The following is a 16,770-nucleotide window of genomic DNA, read 5'->3' as shown; positions in this document are numbered from 1 at the left end:
CTCCTTTTTTTGCTGTGGATGGTGGTTGGAGTTTTTATGTAGGTGGGTGGGAGGCCCCGCTGGATCAGAAAAAGGCCTTTCTAGTCCAGCACTATGTTCCACGAGCCACTAGGAAGCCCGGAACCAGGACAGTACAGTGATGCCTCACTAGACAATTACCCCGCATGACAGTTTTTTCGCTAGACATTGACTTTTTGCGATCGCTATAGCAATTCGCAAAACAGTGATTCCTATGGGGGAATTTCGCTGGACAATGTTTGATCCCTGTTTCACAAAGCAATTTTCGCTAGACGACGATTTTGACAGCTCCCTCCACGCTCGCAAAACAGGGTTTTCGGGACCTAAGCTTCGCAAGACAGCGATTTAAACAGCTGATCGGCGGTTCACAAAGCGGCTTTTCTATGGCCGATCTTTGCTAGACAATGACTATTCTTCCCCATTGGAACGCATTAAACAGGTTTCAATGCATTCCAATGGGGAAATGCTTTTCGCTAGACAATGATTTCGCTCAACAGTGATTTCAGTGGAACGGATTATCGTCTAGCGAGGCACCACTGTAGTATAATAGGACCCTGCCACTTGTATTTCCTATTACTTTGTACTGAGAGGTGTATTGCCTCTGACACTGGACACACCATAGATCACCTTGTAATCTTTGAATTTAGCTGATTGTTTAAAGCAATTTAAATTGACAGACATCAGGTTATCTCTTGATAGTGAATTATATAGTCTAACTATGCAGTTTGTGAGGGTGTTCCTTTCTGTGTCTTTAATATCCTGCCATTCTGCTTTGTTGGGTAGCCTATTGTATCCTAATAGTTAAATAATTGACTATGCTATACAGTATTGGGTTTTGTGTGTTGCATCATACACAATCCTCTTGAACTACCCTGTTTACCCTAAAATAAGACCTAACCTGAAAATAAGCCCTAGTATGATTTTTCAGGATGCTTGTAATATAAGTCCTACTTCAACAATAAGCCCCAGTTAAGTGAAATTTTGCCCTCCACCATTGTGCAGCAACCAGAAGATGACATGACTGCATTTGAATAAATGTAGATGGTTGTACTGTATATGACAAAAATAAAACATCCCCTGAAAATAAATCCTAATGCATTTTTGGAGCAAAAAATTATTTATGACCCTGACTTATTTTTGGGGAAACAGGGTAGGAAAGAGGGCTAGAACTCAGTCATAGGTCACACAGTTAGACATTTCATATCCTGGTATGAGCACTAGTCTCTCCACATTGTTGTCAACCAGATTTACAGGTTGGGAGAACCAAAACTGCCTATTGTTCTATCAGGACCTGATTTAGCAAGAGAAACACAAAAGTTTAGAGGTGGAGGTGCCTAAATGCTGCCAACCAGTTAATTTTAAAAAGCAGAGGCTTACTGCCAGGCAACCTCGATTCTCATGTCAGCTGGTTTAAGCACAGGACTTTAACCAGCATATATTGATTTTTATACTTCATGCTAGAGTTTGGCAGATGGCATTCAGGAATCCTGGAAAGGCCTGGGGTCAGGGAGGGCAGCATTGCGGGACACTTGCTCCAGTCCCTGTGCCCCAGCAAGGGGCCGTCACCAACCACAGGAGCCTGCTACTGCTCCAGCATGCCTCCTTGTTCACTGACCCTCTTTCTTTCTGGCTCAGAAGGAATGAGTTGACTCTGATGGAGAAGAGGAAGAGGAGCAGTGACAGCTGCATCTACCATGACGGTAGTTCCCAGCAAGGCCATCTTGGCAAAGAGTTCCCTTGGATCTGAAACTGGCACTGCTCCCAGGCTTTGTTTTGAACTCTGGGGAGGGTTAGTGACTTTTTAAAACCAGGTTTTTCCAGTACTGTGTATTTTTCATTTGCATCATACTTTGTATAAGACAAAGCATTCAGTCTCAGAATTATTAAGCAGCCCTTCTTTTCAGATCAGAGTGAATGCTATTTAAATGCCAGGGGACATTTCGATGTGTAAACAGTAGCAGCATTCAGGGGAGCCCAAGGGCATGGATCACTATCCAGAGGTGATCAGTGAAGATCAATTGCCTTGAAGGTTAGAGGCACCTCCTCCTGGGATAGGTGAGTATGAAGGCAAACAATGTACAGTAAGTCTTTAGTTTAGGCAAAGGGACCCCCCCTTTCATCTGCAGAGTCCAAGAAGGGGCACTTACAGAAAACCCAGCTTTGCCTATCATCCTGTCAAAGTAGCTGGGTCAGTTCTTTGTCAACCAGCTGTAGGGCATAGCTTGACCTTACCCTGTTCTTCAAGCTCAGGAAATGTAAAGACAGTAATGTGATTCATCTCAGATTGAAGCCAGATTGAGTCTTCAGGGTATGATGAAGATTCATTTGACAAAAGAATGGCATTGGGTGCAGAATTACAATGTGTGATGCTTCAATTGTATCTGTTGGTTTTTTGTTTTAATAGGTGTTGGAAATAGGGGATTGTATCTCTCTATAGTCTGAATTCTCTGAAGAAAGGAGGCTATCTGGATTTTTTTTCCTAAATAATTATTGGGACATATTTTTGCTTTTCCAAGTAAGTTATTATGGATCAAAACGGAAAAAGGTGTTGCAGAGCTGTCTGCCTCATTTCAGCTTTTGACAGATTACTAAATTCAAAGCACTGGGTGCCTTCCCATTAGCCAAAGTGAGGCAGCTGGTGTTGAGTGTTATGAAAGGATAACAAACCTAATTATGGTATTTTAACTCCCAAGGAATTTTCTGCCTCGAGTCAGAGTAATTTGGTCAGCCTTGTGGAATATATACCTTGCTTTGGGCAGGAGTGTCCCTTTTCTTCTGCTTGTTAGGCTACCTTTGTTAAAGTAAGAATGTAGAACCCGAGTTCCAGAAAAATCGTATCACCGATTGTCATGACACAAAGCTTACTGCAGCTGCAGCTTTCAAGCAGAATATTCCAGGAGAGAGGAAGACGTAGAACAGAGTTAAGCCCACCAGTACAGCACTAGTCAAGCAGCAACTATTGTTCATCTGACAACTGAGAGAGACGCCTAGAAAGTCTCAGCTTTCTCACTAACCCAGGCATTCTACTTTGCTGGAGTCCTACACTGGTGTATGCAAAGGCAGTTAGCTGCACCAGTTGGAGTGACAAACAGTGGAACAGCTGCAGTCTGAAGCTGGTTTGGACAGGATGCAAGCAGTGTTTAATTCATAAGCCCAGCTTGAGGCTAGGAGAGAAACAGGAGGTTCCTCTGCAACACTCACATAGGAAAGAATGGTGCAGCTCTGACTGTCAGGATGCGTAGAACCACGTCGGCTAGGAGCCCAGAATTCAGTCATGGCTTTCTTCCAGGTAGCTAGTCCAAAGAACATTTGGCAGATATAAATTCATATATAGTCCACATGACGCAGGAAGTGGAACTAATGGAAGACAATGTCATCGTGACTGATCTTCTGTGATTGAGGGCCAATATACTATGCATAAGAGTTATTCAAAGAAAATCTCCCTTTGAATTCCAAAAGACCTAATTCCTACTGCTAGTTTCCACTACTAAATATGATATAATACAAGCAATATAAAAACTTGGCACTGCATGTTTTTGTTTTGAAGAGATTTTGCTCCTGCATCCCAGCTGTTTTCTGCTTATACAGTCATGCCCTGCTTTACGATTACCCTGTTTAATGACGAACCCGCTTCACGACAATGTTTTTGAGATCGCTTTTGCAATTGCAAAACGATGGTTTGAATGGGTTTTCTCCACTTTGCGATGATCGGTTCCCTGCTTCGGGAACCAATTTTCGCTTTACGACGATCAAAAACAGCTGATTGTCAGGTTTCAAAATGGGCGCCGGCTGAAGAAAATGGCTCCCCACTGTGCTTAGGGATGGAGTCCTTTCTGCACAGGCATGGAAAATGGCCGCACCTATGGCGGATCTTTGCTGGACGTTGAGTTTTCAGCCCATTGGAACGCACTGAATGGTTTTCAATGCATTTCAATGAGGTTTTTTTTTATTTTGCTTTACGTTTTCGCTCTACAGTGATTTCGCTGGAACGAATTAAAGTCGTCAAGCGAGGCACCACTGTAATATGAAATCAAATAAGGAATGATTCGTATGGATTAGTAGTAATAAAAATCCAGGAAAGGCCTTTCCTCCCATTTATTGTACTCCTATTCAAAATCTCAGCAATAACCTTCAAAGGCTCCATGTCAAATATAGTTTGGATGAAAGGAAATTTATTTATTTATTTATTTATTTGATTTATACCCCGCCTATCTGGACCAGTGGACCATACTGACATTGTATCACACCTCTGACTGTTCAATACATCTTATATTGGTCTTGTAATCTTTAACAACAACCTTATAAGGGAGACTTTTCTTCCATATCACGTGTATGTGGGTGGCTGAAGAAGGGCTGACCTAAACAGACTGCATTAGATCAGGGCAGGTGTGATTCATGCCGGAGTTCTTTCCACTCTTAGCCTATGCATGAGATTGCTTTCTTCTGATTTCTGGTTCGTGAACAGAAAATTCAAGATACTGAGAATATCAAAATCATTCTTCTCAAAGCAGTGAAAAAGATTTAACTCCAGTCAGGAATGCCTATATAATGCTTGCCTTTCAGGTCTCATCTCCAAAGCAAAGAGTGACACAGTATTGTTTGAAATATGTCAAGTATGACCCCGCTCTTGATTGGGATTCCAGACTCTGCCAACACCTTCAAGGAGGGAAAACATGCACTAACCTATGTGTGAATTAAGCTACATTCGCACAAACACAAAGAGCACCTTAGGATGTTCTTCTGGCCCTTTCATGTAATTCCAGTGCCCTATACAGTGGACCCTCGACTTACGGAATTAATCTGTATTGGAATGGTGGCTGCAGGTCGAGTCTCCATTGACCTACAATGCATTGAAAACCGATTAATCCCGTAACCGGCCGTTTTTGTTCCATTTTGGGTTTTTTTTTCCGGTTTGTAGGTCGATTCTCCAGCTGCAAGTCGAACCTAAATTTTGCGGCCAGAGAAGTCTGTAACTCGAAAAGTCTGTGAGTGGAGCTGTCTGTAAGTCAAGGGTCCACTGTACATCTTTCCTTGCTTTTTCCAACATCTAATGTCCATTTTCTTTCCTGTGGCTGAAGAACACAGCATAAAAAATAAAGGTCTTATTAGGTACATATGCCAGAATAGTGACCCTGTATCAACAAAATTAATCTCCCATTTTTCTGCCTGTCTGTACAGATATTTTATTATGTTCTTCCTCCAACAACTGTTAGCCATTTAAGATAGTAATGCCAAGAAATAAACACAAGACCTGTTTTCTCTAACATGTTACCACTATTAAATTATATATTTCCAAAGCACTATCACTATGAAATCTCAACATTTTATGAAATTCTTCACTTGCCTCCTACTTATCTTTTGGAAAAATACAATCTTGCATGCTTCTCCTTTAACACTGGGTCTTTCTGAGGAACATGCTCTATATCTGCCATTAAACTTAAAAGTGTAACTCTCCTGGGTTGATTGAGTTCAGCTCCAAGTTTTCTGTGCCCATTAAATTGCTGGTTGCATTCACATGGAATGTTTCAGGATCCCATGCAATTTTCAGGGCACGAGTCCACCCTTTGCTGCAGCTCAGTTGCATTTACTTCTCAGCCAAGCTCCACAAGGGGATGTGCTTAGAAAGTTGTATTCCTACTTGCCATGAGAAGCAATTTTAAAAAGCCATCTCTGCCCATTTGCTGTTATGGCAAAACACCTTTAACGATATTGTAAGCATCTACCAGAACAGGGTCACAAAGAGATCCTTTTTAACCTCCAACCTCCCCTGTACCAAAAACTCATCTTCCTCAAACTGACACTCCTCAGCCTTAAGAGTTATATGTGTACTATTATACCCATTCCTCTCATGGACCAGCTATTTCTCAACTGCTGTGCCACCAAATAGGGCTGTTTCCTCTGTGCTGTGTGTGGCAAGCATGACCATGGGACCTGAGGATGTAGAGTGCGCTCTCTTAAGGAGAATGGGCAGCTGGCAAAGGGGGTGTGTGAAGATGAACAGCTATCAATACCCCAGTCTCTGAGTAACCCTGTCAGTTATAGCTAGCTTGGACATGCTCAGTCTGAACCTTCAACCTTTGACTTCACAGTTCCAAACAGTATACAAAACAAAAGACCAACAATTCAACAGGTAGTGGGACTTTGAGCCCTGAGGGGAGGTCGTCTGAAACACCCGATTTTGAGACTGTGGATCACGCTGTGGCTTGCCATCAGACCCGAAACCTCCAGACTTCCAAAGAAAGGCCCCCTGAGGCGGCCACTGCTACGTTTCCTTCAACGCTGACCTGCAAAATAAGAGAGGGCAGTGCAGAGGGGAAAGGGGCACACGTTAGCTCAGAGGAATGAGGAAAAAAAACGCCACAGAAGCCAGAATACATTTTTCAATGCCTAGCCCTAGAAAGGCAGCTGTGGATCTTTCTTTCTCCGCTCTCACACTCCTTTTCTCTCTCTGGGACCCCTGTCACATTTTACAAGTAACATAATTATGTGGACTCTTTGGGCTACCATCCTTCAGTAAATAATAACAATTTCTAACATCATTCTTCTCAAATATAATTAGTTACATTTGCTCAACACAAGTGCCCGTTACTTTTGAAGCAAGAACAAAAAGGACTGGTACATCCCCAAGGAGAGACAGTAGTCCCAGGATGTTAAAATGGGTATCAAGACTTTATTCAAAGATAAGCCCAATGCGTGTCGGCTATTGCACTTTTAGCCTTCTTCAGGGGCACTGATATTCTGCTCATATAGAATCTGTCTCTCAGGATATTTTTGTGGACAATCTCTCCTTTTTGGATAAATGTTATGGCATTTAAAGAGGTTTTCCCTTCCACATTTTAATTCATGTTCTTATTCTTTTAAAGGATTTTAAAACAGTAAAAAACATAAAATAATATTGGGGACATTTTGAAACAATGCACTTGAAACTAACATTTTTTTCTTCTGTAATGAACTACCTAACATAGACTTATGTAACTTTCAAAACATTTCCAAGCTCTGTAAAACTGCCCGAGACACTTTGTTACCAACCCATCTTCTCAATCCCTTTTACTCTTACCCCATTTAATACACAGCTGTGTGTGTGTGAACAGATTACTTTTGGCGGATCCGTGGGAACATGAATCTAAAAGAGAAAGCAAAGGAATTCATGACGAGAAGCTGGGAGGCTAACAGAAAATTGTGGCTTTGCAGAATACAAAAAGATTCAGCAAAGTACATAGCACACAGTGAGATAAGTCATGTGTACTCCCAAACTGAAAAAAAAATTGACGGATTCACTTAGTCATCAATGCTGATGGTATCAAAGGCATGGTGTGAAGTTAGTCCACCAGCAGATAAGGCATTAGGCATACCACAGGAGCAGGAGGCCTGTGAGTTTGGACTCCAAGTCTGAAGCTTGGATAGCCTTCTCCCACTTCAACACCCATAGTCTAAGCTGTCCATTTTTAACATTTTGACAATGATGGCTCTTTTTGGCATCATGGCTATTGCCAAGGTGGAATGTAAGAGTGTTCATTGTTCTGGGGAATTCTCCCACTCCCTTACTGTACATACTTCTATAGAAGACCTTATAAAACATTAATTTGAACAATGGCACTTTAGGTGAGGATAAGACAAATTGTAATTCCGGTGAAATTAAGTTGGAATGAGAAGAATGTGAAGAGTAGTTAAAAACAGTCCAAAATCCACAAAACAAAAAGAGCTGGCTAAATGAAAAACACACACATAGGGAGGAGAGGTTCCTAATAGCATGCTCACTGGTATCGAGGTCGGCGCTCTCCCCAGAACTCTTACCATTAGCTCTTAAGAAGATTCTGTGCTGAGCTGTTCAGGCGCAGAATGACCCACATGTGAGAGTCACAAAGCCCATGAAGAAGAACTTTAAATTTCATGAGAAAATGTAAACAAATTATTGAAACATAACTTATGTTCAATATATTCGCGAAGGCTTTCATGGTCGGGATCTACTGGTTGTTGTGGGTTTTTCGGGCTTCTTGGCCGTGTTCTGAAGGTGGTTTTTCCCAACATTTCGCCAGTCTCTGTGGCCAGCATCTTCAGAGGACAGCAAACTGTGCTCTGAAGATGCCGGCCACAGAGACTGGCGAAACGTTAGGAAAAACCACCTTCAGAACAGCCAAGAAGCCCGAAAAACCCACAACAACCATAACTTATGTTCCCTTTTTAAAATGGAACATTAATATGGAAATGGGGCAGAACAGACTCATCAGTGAACACATGCAGAACTGGTATAGACCAGAAATAAACTCATTCATTCTTAATTCCGAACAGTAACTCAAATGCCAGAACAACACTTACACGCAGCATCTTGTCAGTGGATGTAGTGTATAGGGCGCCCAGTGAGTGGTGGACTCCAGTGATCTGAGAACGATGGCCCACATCGAAATACTGAGCAAAACAAAGAGAAAGGCTTGTAATATTCAGCAATGACAGCATGCTTGCCTTCTACAACAGTTGAGACTTCTACAGTCAGACACTATCTGTATGATATTCAGCAGAATATGCTTGCTTAGGCTTGGAAGCAGCAGTAGCAAAACAAAGAAAAAAAATGCTCCAAATTATCAACATTTGGAAAATTTCAAAGACGAAGTCTAACAGTATTATAAATGCCACTGCAGCCTACCAGCCAGCAGCTTTTTATACTATGCTTTTCAACACAGTTTATTTTGTAGGTGGAGATTAGAGAAGTACCATATTTCTCTACCTCTCCATGATTCAACTTCTCTCAGCATACCCGGATGTGCTGAAAGCACCCTTCTTTGTTCTCAAAGACATACAGCAGTCCATGGTTGTCTCCAGCCCACAGCTGAGCACCCTTGTATGACATGGCAAGGAGGTAGGAGTCCAGCTAGGGAAGGAAGGGAATCAATATCACTGACCGCATCAGGAACACACAAGACATGCCAAGGAAGCTCACAAGTTAAGGGTTGGCTGAACAAAATGAACTGAAGCAAATAGACTAAACCATACAGAGACTACATTACAGTGGGGTCTTGACTTGAGAACTTAATCCGTATTGGAAGGCGGTTCTCAAGTCAAAAAGTTCTCAAGTCAAATCTGCATTTCCCATAGGAATGCATTGAAAACCATTTGATCCGTATCGGCTCTTTTCCGTCCATAGAAACTAATGGGAAGCTGCTATTCCGCCTTCGACCACTAGAGGGGGATATTTTGTTTCTTTTTTTCTTAGGTCAAGAAAGGTTCAGGGAAGGCAGGGAAAATACAGTCCAGGCAGTACCAGGCGGTCTGAAGACTCCCAATCCACTCTCTAAACGCTGGGAGGAGTGAGGAAGCAGACAGGCACCCTTTTCACTGGCCAACAGTTAACTGAAAGTTCAAATTTTGCACTTTCCCTGCCTCCCACGTGGTTTTTTTCAGTTCTTAACTCAAATCTAAGTATGTAAGTCAAGTCAATATTTTCCTATGAGAGTGGTTCTTAAATCAAAATGTTCTCAACTCGAACCGTTCTTAAGTCAAGACCCCACTGTAGAAAGTAGAAAGTAAAAGATGCCCTGAATCATTCGCAAGTACAACCTGGATGGAGACTGTTGAAACGAGAAAGAATGGAAGCTAAATTCCGATAAAATGGATAAACCATGGTTTAATCAACACCAGCTGTACAACAGGAAAAGAATGGTGCAAATCCAGCTCCTAATTTGCTTCTTTTGTTTTTGTGATGTGCTCAGCATTCAGATTCCCAGCTTAAGGGAACTCTTATAACACAGAAGCATCTTGAGGTGGAGCAATGGCTCTCAGTGTCATTTGGCAATCTTTCTAAGAATCCAGACATCGTGACAAAGCCATAGTTAGCATGAACTGTGGCCTGCAAATACATTTTAATCTATAGTTTTAAATCTAGGTTTGTTGGCCCCAAACAAACTATAATATTGGACAGGCTCATGTTCAGATGTAACGTGAAGCCACGGTCTAGTCACAAACTGAATTCATGTAGAATCTGAATGTATCCCAAGTGCAAAACAAAAGTAATCCACTTTGCCACATCTTGTGTGAACTTGTCCATTAGAGGCTAATTTGAAAAGAATAAAGAGACAATGGAAAATGAGACTAAAGGTCTGCAGCTCACCTGTAGCCTCTGGAGGACACTGTTAGTCCGCCTATCAAAGCATACTAGCGTTCGATCCTCACTCCCAGAGATTATAAAGTGCTCATCTGCTGCAAGGGATAGGACTGCACTGGAATGAAGCTTGCGGCTTTTCACTAGGGCATGAGCAGCTGGGAGAAAAGGCCAAGTGATGTGTCACTAAAACTCAGCCATCTAAGCAAGAGCGATCTCATAACACAGGCAACTTTTTCAAATAATACCCTTATATACATGCTCTCTCCCTTGCAAGCCATAGTTATTCAACACACCTCCTTTTATAGGGCAACAAATAGAAGCAAAAAAGAACAGAGTTCCCTCTGGAATATCTTGGAGCAGCTCCTCCCTTTACCCCCTGCTCCACTCTAATCTGGGGACACCTATTAAATACAGAAAATCAGCCAATTTTACTCTTTAAGCAGTTCCTTCTTTTTCATCAGTGTTAGAAGCCAGTGTCTCCCCTTAGTCTAAAGGAGCTCGGGCAGTGTCACTGAGGTGATCCTTGGGTGAGCAGAACAATTGTCCATCTTTATTTTATTTTTTGGCTGTTTGCTCTGGCCATCCTCCACCTTATGAAGGAGATAACAGTGTACAGATAACCTGCTTGTCAAGTTCACATAAGCCAAACAGGGAGGGGTGGCTCCAGCCATTAGTGCCCACAGGAAAGAGCCAGCACTAACCTCGTGGGTCATATACGGTCACCTTCTTGTCATAGGTTCCTGTGACCAGAATGTCTGGCAGGTAAGCTAGGCACAGCACAGCTGCTTTCCCCCTAGGATGGGAAAGAAATGATCAGGCAAAGGAGACCTGGATATGCTGGTCAAATTGATATATTAGAGCACTGGTTCTTAACCTTGGATTACTCAGGAGTTTTGGACTGCAACTCCCAGAAGCCTTCACCACCAGCTGTCCTGACTGGGGTTTCTGGGAGTTGCAGTTCAAAAGCATCCGAGTAACAAAGGTTAAGAACCACTGTATTAGAGTAATCCAACCTTTGCTCAATTAATTCTAGAGTAACATTGACCTAGAAAAGGAACAAGCAGTTTCCTGTTTTATTGCCATAAAACACCCTCTCTTCTATTCCTGTTCAATTTCCCCCCAGCTCACTTTATCTGAAATTATTAACTGAGTGTTTGACTTATAATAAATAAAATATCAATTCACCCCTCTAGGATCCCAATCCTTCTGCACAACTCTGAAGCCAAAAACCTGAGAGCATATTTTATTGGGTTGAAAGCCACAAGAGAGGGCGCTGGGGAAATATTACCTTATTTCACCGAACTGCTGCCCTTCAGCCGCAATATCCCACAGCTTCACTGTGCTGTCCCAGGAACCAGAACACACCCGGTCATCTCTTGCAGCGAGAGACCATACCCATCCCTAGGTAATGAAAAGAGGCAAGACCTGTCACCACAATTCAATCCTTCTCCAAGTCTTTAATAATACTGTGGTGTCATTCTGCGGGGCATATAAAGAACACATGCTCATTTCAACTCAGTTATTTCATGTATATCTTAAAAAATGGTCTCAGAAGTGACAGAGTGGTTGAGTATACTCTTTCCAGAAAAAGCAAAGAGATAATTTATCTTTCTGACATCACTGAGAATACAGCCAAATCAACAGTTATGAATATGGGAAGATTTCCCCCCCCCGCTGCCCCCACCACCAGGAAAGACATTTCCAATCCACTTCCAGCTGAATTGAGAAATTGGAATCAGATGCTTTAGGATACAGGCAATCCTCCAGAAAGAATAAACTGTTTTGGTTTTGCATTGCATAATCCATGGGGATGGAAGGCAGAGGCACTTGAACTGGGGAAGACTTCCACCTCTTTCATGCGGGCAATTTGTTCTCTGCTTAGAAGGCAAATGAGCCAGCAGCATCTCCAGACAAAATAGGTCTGTGTCCTGTTAGCATGTATTCAACCCTTCCATAATGACCACTTCCTCTATGGCTAGTACAAAAGAACCTTTCCCTTTAAAAGAAACCAAGTCTAGCCATTTGGGAGGCAATTTATATAGGCTTGCCAGCTACTTTTTTTGTTTCCTTTAAACCGACATGCTGCAATTTGTGGAAGATGGGGAGGATAATGGAAAGTGGGATCTGGGGTAATTAATGTTGCAAGCTGGATACTGTAGCTGATCAGGAAAGGATGAGAATTATGCCCTTGGATTAACTGAAAATATCCAAATCAGGGAATAACTAAAAAGAGAGAAAACGCCATTCTCTGCAAGCTATGGCTTATTTAAGTGTGTATGTGTGAGAGAGTAATTGGAGATGGGTGTCTTTAAGACTGCCCAGAGAGAATGTTGCATGATGGGGTAGTATATAAGTCAAAATAATTACGAAAGTATATTTTTCTACAGTCCGGTTACCAGCCCTTGCTATAATAGCATTGCACTTTCAGCTGGAATATATTTACAGGAGATGATCAGACCAGATGTAGAACATAATCACTATTTGATCTAGGGATCATAGGCTACAGACTCCAGTTACCTTGTGCGTGCCATTGCATTCTGTCCCTAGTGCCTTCACCAGCACTTTCTCTGGTGCTCTGCCCAGCTGTCTCAGGTCCCACAAGATGACATTGCGGTCGCGAGAACCCGAAACGCAGAGCTCTCCACCCTAGATGAAATGACAATTCCTAAATGAAGAACGACCCAAGGCCTTTCCTTTTTAAGTGTGATGAGGAAAAGGCAGGTGTCCAAAAAACCAAACCCGGCCAAAAGGAAAATTCTATAACATCAACATCCCACATAATCTTGCCTGGAGGCAATACCAGTAGTTTGGCTGGAACCTGGATAATAAGAGCTTGTAATGCACAGAAGACCTTCATCAGACTTTGTCTGGGTACTCTTCAAACCAAATGCTACAGTCATGAGGACTGATGTAATTTTAAGGCAATCTGTTTAAAAAGATAGCCAGGTTATACAGCAGCCCATATTGTGCTCAGTGTGCACAACTAAAAAGATGAGGAACGATTACCCCCCCCCCCATTTAACTGGATGAATTTAGCACAGTTCACAAGCAACAGGAGAGTCCTTCTAATTACCAAACATCACTGACTGGTAAACTGAATGCAGAAGGACCTCCTTGGTATAATTAAAATACTGAACAAATGAAAAAAGCACAGAAAGAGAATGGCTTTTACCTGAAGGAGCAGCACAGAGTCAACTGAGGCAAAGTGTCCCTCGGTGAGGGAAAAGTGATCTGTGTTCCAACCATTCTCTGCCCATTGTTGGAGGTGCTCCTCTAACTCAATGCAGGCAGCTGGCCAGTTAAAGTTCTCCTCTGCCAAGACATAAGAAGGACATAAAGGGACGCAGCTCTCTCTTTGGGCTGAACAATGGCAAGCAATGCAGAGCAGTTTATATGGCATTTACAAGGCCTGTATACTGTTTTTCTACTCCTCAAAGTGACTAACCCAAGTCTATTATGACAAAAATATACAGTAAAAGCTAAGGTACAAGAACAGAGGATGATTGTTGCTGCATCACACAACTGGGTCGTTATCAGTTCTAGTCTCTTTTACTTTGGGGACTGAAAGGGCATTATCTTGAAACTGCAGAGCCAGTGCTCCAAACTATCAGTGTGGTGCCAACTTTACTGACCCAACCAAAACTTTCTGAAAATTAAATAAATAGTTACAGAAAAGAGAAACAGAATTAGAAAGAGGAGGAAAGACTATGAAATACCTGCCCACATTCCACCCAAGCTCTATTTACAGAATCTGGAGGACTTCTCATGGGTTCTAGCTCCCACAAGCTTTAACTAACTACAGTATATTCCTTTTTTTCCTTTCTCATGGAAGAATCTCATTTAATTACTCCAATATATAACCTCTTGAAGACATGCCACTTCCTACCTTTCTGATAGCCAAACCCTCACCAAACACGTGAGAATCTCTTCTGGGAACGTGAAACTCTAGTTGGATTAATAAAAAAACTAAATTATTGTAAACAGAAAGGAAGCTCACCTTCCACAACTGGGTAGCAACTGCCAATTCTCTTCAAGAGGCGAATTCTCCAAGTGACTTCATCCTGCACAATATCCCTCAGTGTCTTACAGACCAAAGGAAGAACACCCAGGACAAATCTGGCCTGCAAGTAGGAACAGATCTTCAAGATCAATTCCAAAGGAAGAGACAACAACCCTGAAGCTGTCTCATCCGTAACAGGAGACTTTTTGAACTCCAGAGGAGGAGACTTGGGTTCTGATGCCCAGGCAGTACCTCCGATTGAGAGGGATTCAGGAGGCACGCAGCAGGATGTCTGACTGCTTGAAAGCCCAAGAACACGGTCAATATATTCTTGGGCCTGGGTATCTGGATCTCCTTTGCTCTCTGTGTCAGAGTCATTGTCAGAGTCCTGGTGTTCAGGAGAAGGATCTGGCTCAAGATCCATTGCTATCTGGGAACAGAAGCAGAGTTTAAGTATGGAGATATAAAACTAGAATAATGCACTGTTTTGCTCTCTGTATAGGTTTTTTTTTACTTAAGGGTACAACACTATTTTGTCTATAATGTAATTTTTTTTGTGGGCTCTGGTACTTTTAAGTGAAGTAACCTCAGGTGAAAGGCACTATATTAAAACATTCGCAGGAACAGATTTCTTTCATTTGGAAAGGCTTACAAAGATGAAGCATGAAAAAAAACATTCTGTCTAGAGACATGTACAAGAGATTTATTTCACAAGTAACAATTCAAGGGAAAGGATCTAACTGCACTCTATCTCTTTTCCCTACCCTTGAAACACTGGCAGGTGCAACCCTCAGGGGTTGCGCGAGACAGTTAGGTAATGAAGAAAACTGACTGGGGAGGCAATGGGGGGGGGGAGGGGAAGGGGAGCAGTTGTAGTCTTCTGCATGTTCCTTTCAAGCTCCTTGATGCATTCCACCTCCTTGATGCATTCCACCGAGATCTGTGGTCCACATTGCCTGTTCATAGAATGCTGCTCTCAGGTGTGGCGGAAGACTCCCCACCCCACCCTTCCACCAGTGCTGAAATAGGGAGACAACTACTAGTCCAGTACAGGTCTCTATATGGCATAAAAAAAGAACATGATAGGCTGCAAAATGGCTTGGGCCAGATGCCAAAAGGCTCTGCTCCAAATGTCACAGGAACAGGCAGATGGGTAAAAAGCCTTTCTCTTTTTGCCCCACTGAACAATCGAACAGGCCATTCTCTTCCCCCAAAACGTTTGTGAGAATATGAGGAATACAGGAAGCTGTTTGCAACTGAGTCAGACTCTTGGCCCACCTAGCGCAGGACCGTCAGCTTGGTATGGCACTGAATCTCCAGCATGTGACGCAGGATTCCCCCCCACCCCACCCTACCTTGAGAGCGTTGATATTCCCCGGTGGTGGTCCACTGGCCCTGTACAAACCAGGCCTGTTCCCACTTGGCTTCCGAGATCAGGTGAGCTCGGGTCCGCAACTGTAGCGCCCGAAAGCACAACAGGCAATGGCCTCCGCCACGCTTTGCCTACACACGGGGCCAAAAAAAAAAAAAAAAAAGCGAGGGCGATGAGGTTAGCCGTGCAACAACAGGTGCCCCCTTCCTCGCCGGCTGCCAAGGACTGCCCAGCAAGCAAAGGCCGATCCTGATCCCGAATCCTAAAGAGCGCTTGCCTTCCCCCCCCTTCCTCCAGCTGCTTCCACCGCCACAAGAAAGCGGGTCAGATCATCGGTCGCGGAAGGTGGTGAAGAGGTTTTCGAGGAGGGGAGAGGGATGGGCCGCCGGGATCAATCGTCAACAGCCCCCTTCGCAGCTGCCCGGTTTCCGGTCGGACTTCGTGCCACGAAGAGCCGCCGCCCTGCTCACCCGGGTTAGCGAATCAGTTGCCAGCCTTTCCTCCGAAGGCGAACAGCGACTCCGGCGAACGCGCCTGCAGCGCTCCCGTCTCCAAGGAGAAACTACTTCCGGCGCGCTGCAATGACGACACAGCCCGCCCTTCGACCGAGCCTGCCCAGGAGCCGGGAAAGCCCTGCGGTTTCCCTGAGGGGCTCGGGCGGGCTCTTGCTCGTGGCCGCTGCGAGGACCCCCGGCCGGCACGGCTCTCCAAGCCGAGCGTCGCCGTTTTCGCCGGCGGCGAGCCGGCTTTTCCTGGCAAGAGGCGCAAGCGAGAGTTCCTGACCCCACGTTCAGATAAAAGGGGCGCTTGCTTGGGCCTTCCCTTACAGCTGATAGAGGGTGGTCACGTCCTGCAATGAAACACTCTCTTCTTGGCCAACCTAGATGCTAGTGCAGGTAATAAGTAACTTAGTATGACCCAGATGTTTTGGACGACTCCCATATACTGCCAGAATTAACACTGACTTTGACTTTTGGAAATGGTAGTCCGCACGAGCAGGGGGCACCAAATCACCTGCCCCTTAATTCAGTGGCTCTCACACAATGATAATGAAGGAGGCAGATCTCAAATTTGGAACATACTAGTTTTTAACACTTAAAATATGGCAGTTTTAGTTAATATATATTATTTCAGAACATGGCTATCTTTCACCAGTATACATTTCAATACAAATAGGAGAGTTTGAATTTGTGTTCTGGTAATCTAATTTTGACAGCAGAGAATGCAACAGAGTTAAACATTTGGATTAGAGCGTAATGAGATACACCTGCAAACAATTCACTC

General features: G+C 43.4%; 1 protein-coding gene across 7 annotated transcripts; it reads right to left on the bottom strand.

Annotated features, from left to right (window-relative positions):
- Nucleotides 1-5,175: 5,175 nt before the first annotated feature.
- On the bottom strand, nucleotides 5,176-16,079 carry FBXW9 (F-box and WD repeat domain containing 9). Of its 7 annotated transcripts, none has more exons than XM_078385845.1 (12): nucleotides 15,957-16,079; nucleotides 15,470-15,617; nucleotides 14,112-14,544; nucleotides 13,287-13,426; nucleotides 12,632-12,760; nucleotides 11,403-11,515; nucleotides 10,816-10,907; nucleotides 10,121-10,269; nucleotides 8,771-8,884; nucleotides 8,335-8,424; nucleotides 7,076-7,141; nucleotides 5,176-6,302 (listed from the first exon to the last, which is right to left on the bottom strand). In XM_078385845.1, the coding sequence occupies exons 3-12, from the start codon at nucleotides 14,536-14,538 to the stop codon at nucleotides 6,228-6,230; spliced, it is 1,395 nt and encodes a 464-aa protein (XP_078241971.1). In that variant the 5' UTR covers nucleotides 14,539-14,544; nucleotides 15,470-15,617; nucleotides 15,957-16,079; the 3' UTR covers nucleotides 5,176-6,227. The 7 variants fall into 7 exon arrangements, 5 of the variants coding, with proteins under 5 accessions (XP_078241971.1, XP_020656035.1, XP_072846406.1 ...); XM_020800376.3 differs by lacking the exon at nucleotides 15,470-15,617 and having other exon boundaries at nucleotides 14,112-14,235; nucleotides 14,367-14,544; nucleotides 15,957-16,075; XM_072990305.2 differs by lacking the exon at nucleotides 15,957-16,079 and having other exon boundaries at nucleotides 14,112-14,235; nucleotides 14,367-14,544; nucleotides 15,470-15,954.
- Between the last annotated feature and the right edge of the window lie 691 nt (nucleotides 16,080-16,770).

This window comes from Pogona vitticeps, chromosome 2 (assembly GCF_051106095.1).
Source record: "Pogona vitticeps strain Pit_001003342236 chromosome 2, PviZW2.1, whole genome shotgun sequence".
Lineage (NCBI taxonomy): Eukaryota > Metazoa > Chordata > Lepidosauria > Squamata > Agamidae > Pogona > Pogona vitticeps.
The sequence above is the reverse complement of the archived record's forward strand: the minus strand, read 5'-3'. Positions and strand labels throughout refer to the sequence as shown.

Excerpts from the sequence above, each read along its gene's own strand:
- FBXW9 (XM_078385845.1), bottom strand. The coding sequence starts at position 14,538 with ATGGATCTTGAGCCAGATCCTTCTCCTGAACACCAGGACTCTGACAAT. Across the intron at positions 7,142-8,334 it reads CCACTGACAAGATGCTGCGT|ATTCATGTTCCCACGGATCC; the intron begins GTAAGTGTTGTT and ends TTTCTCTTTTAG. Across the intron at positions 6,303-7,075 it reads ACAGCTGTGTATTAAATGGG|GTCAGCGTTGAAGGAAACGT; the intron begins GTAAGAGTAAAA and ends CTTATTTTGCAG.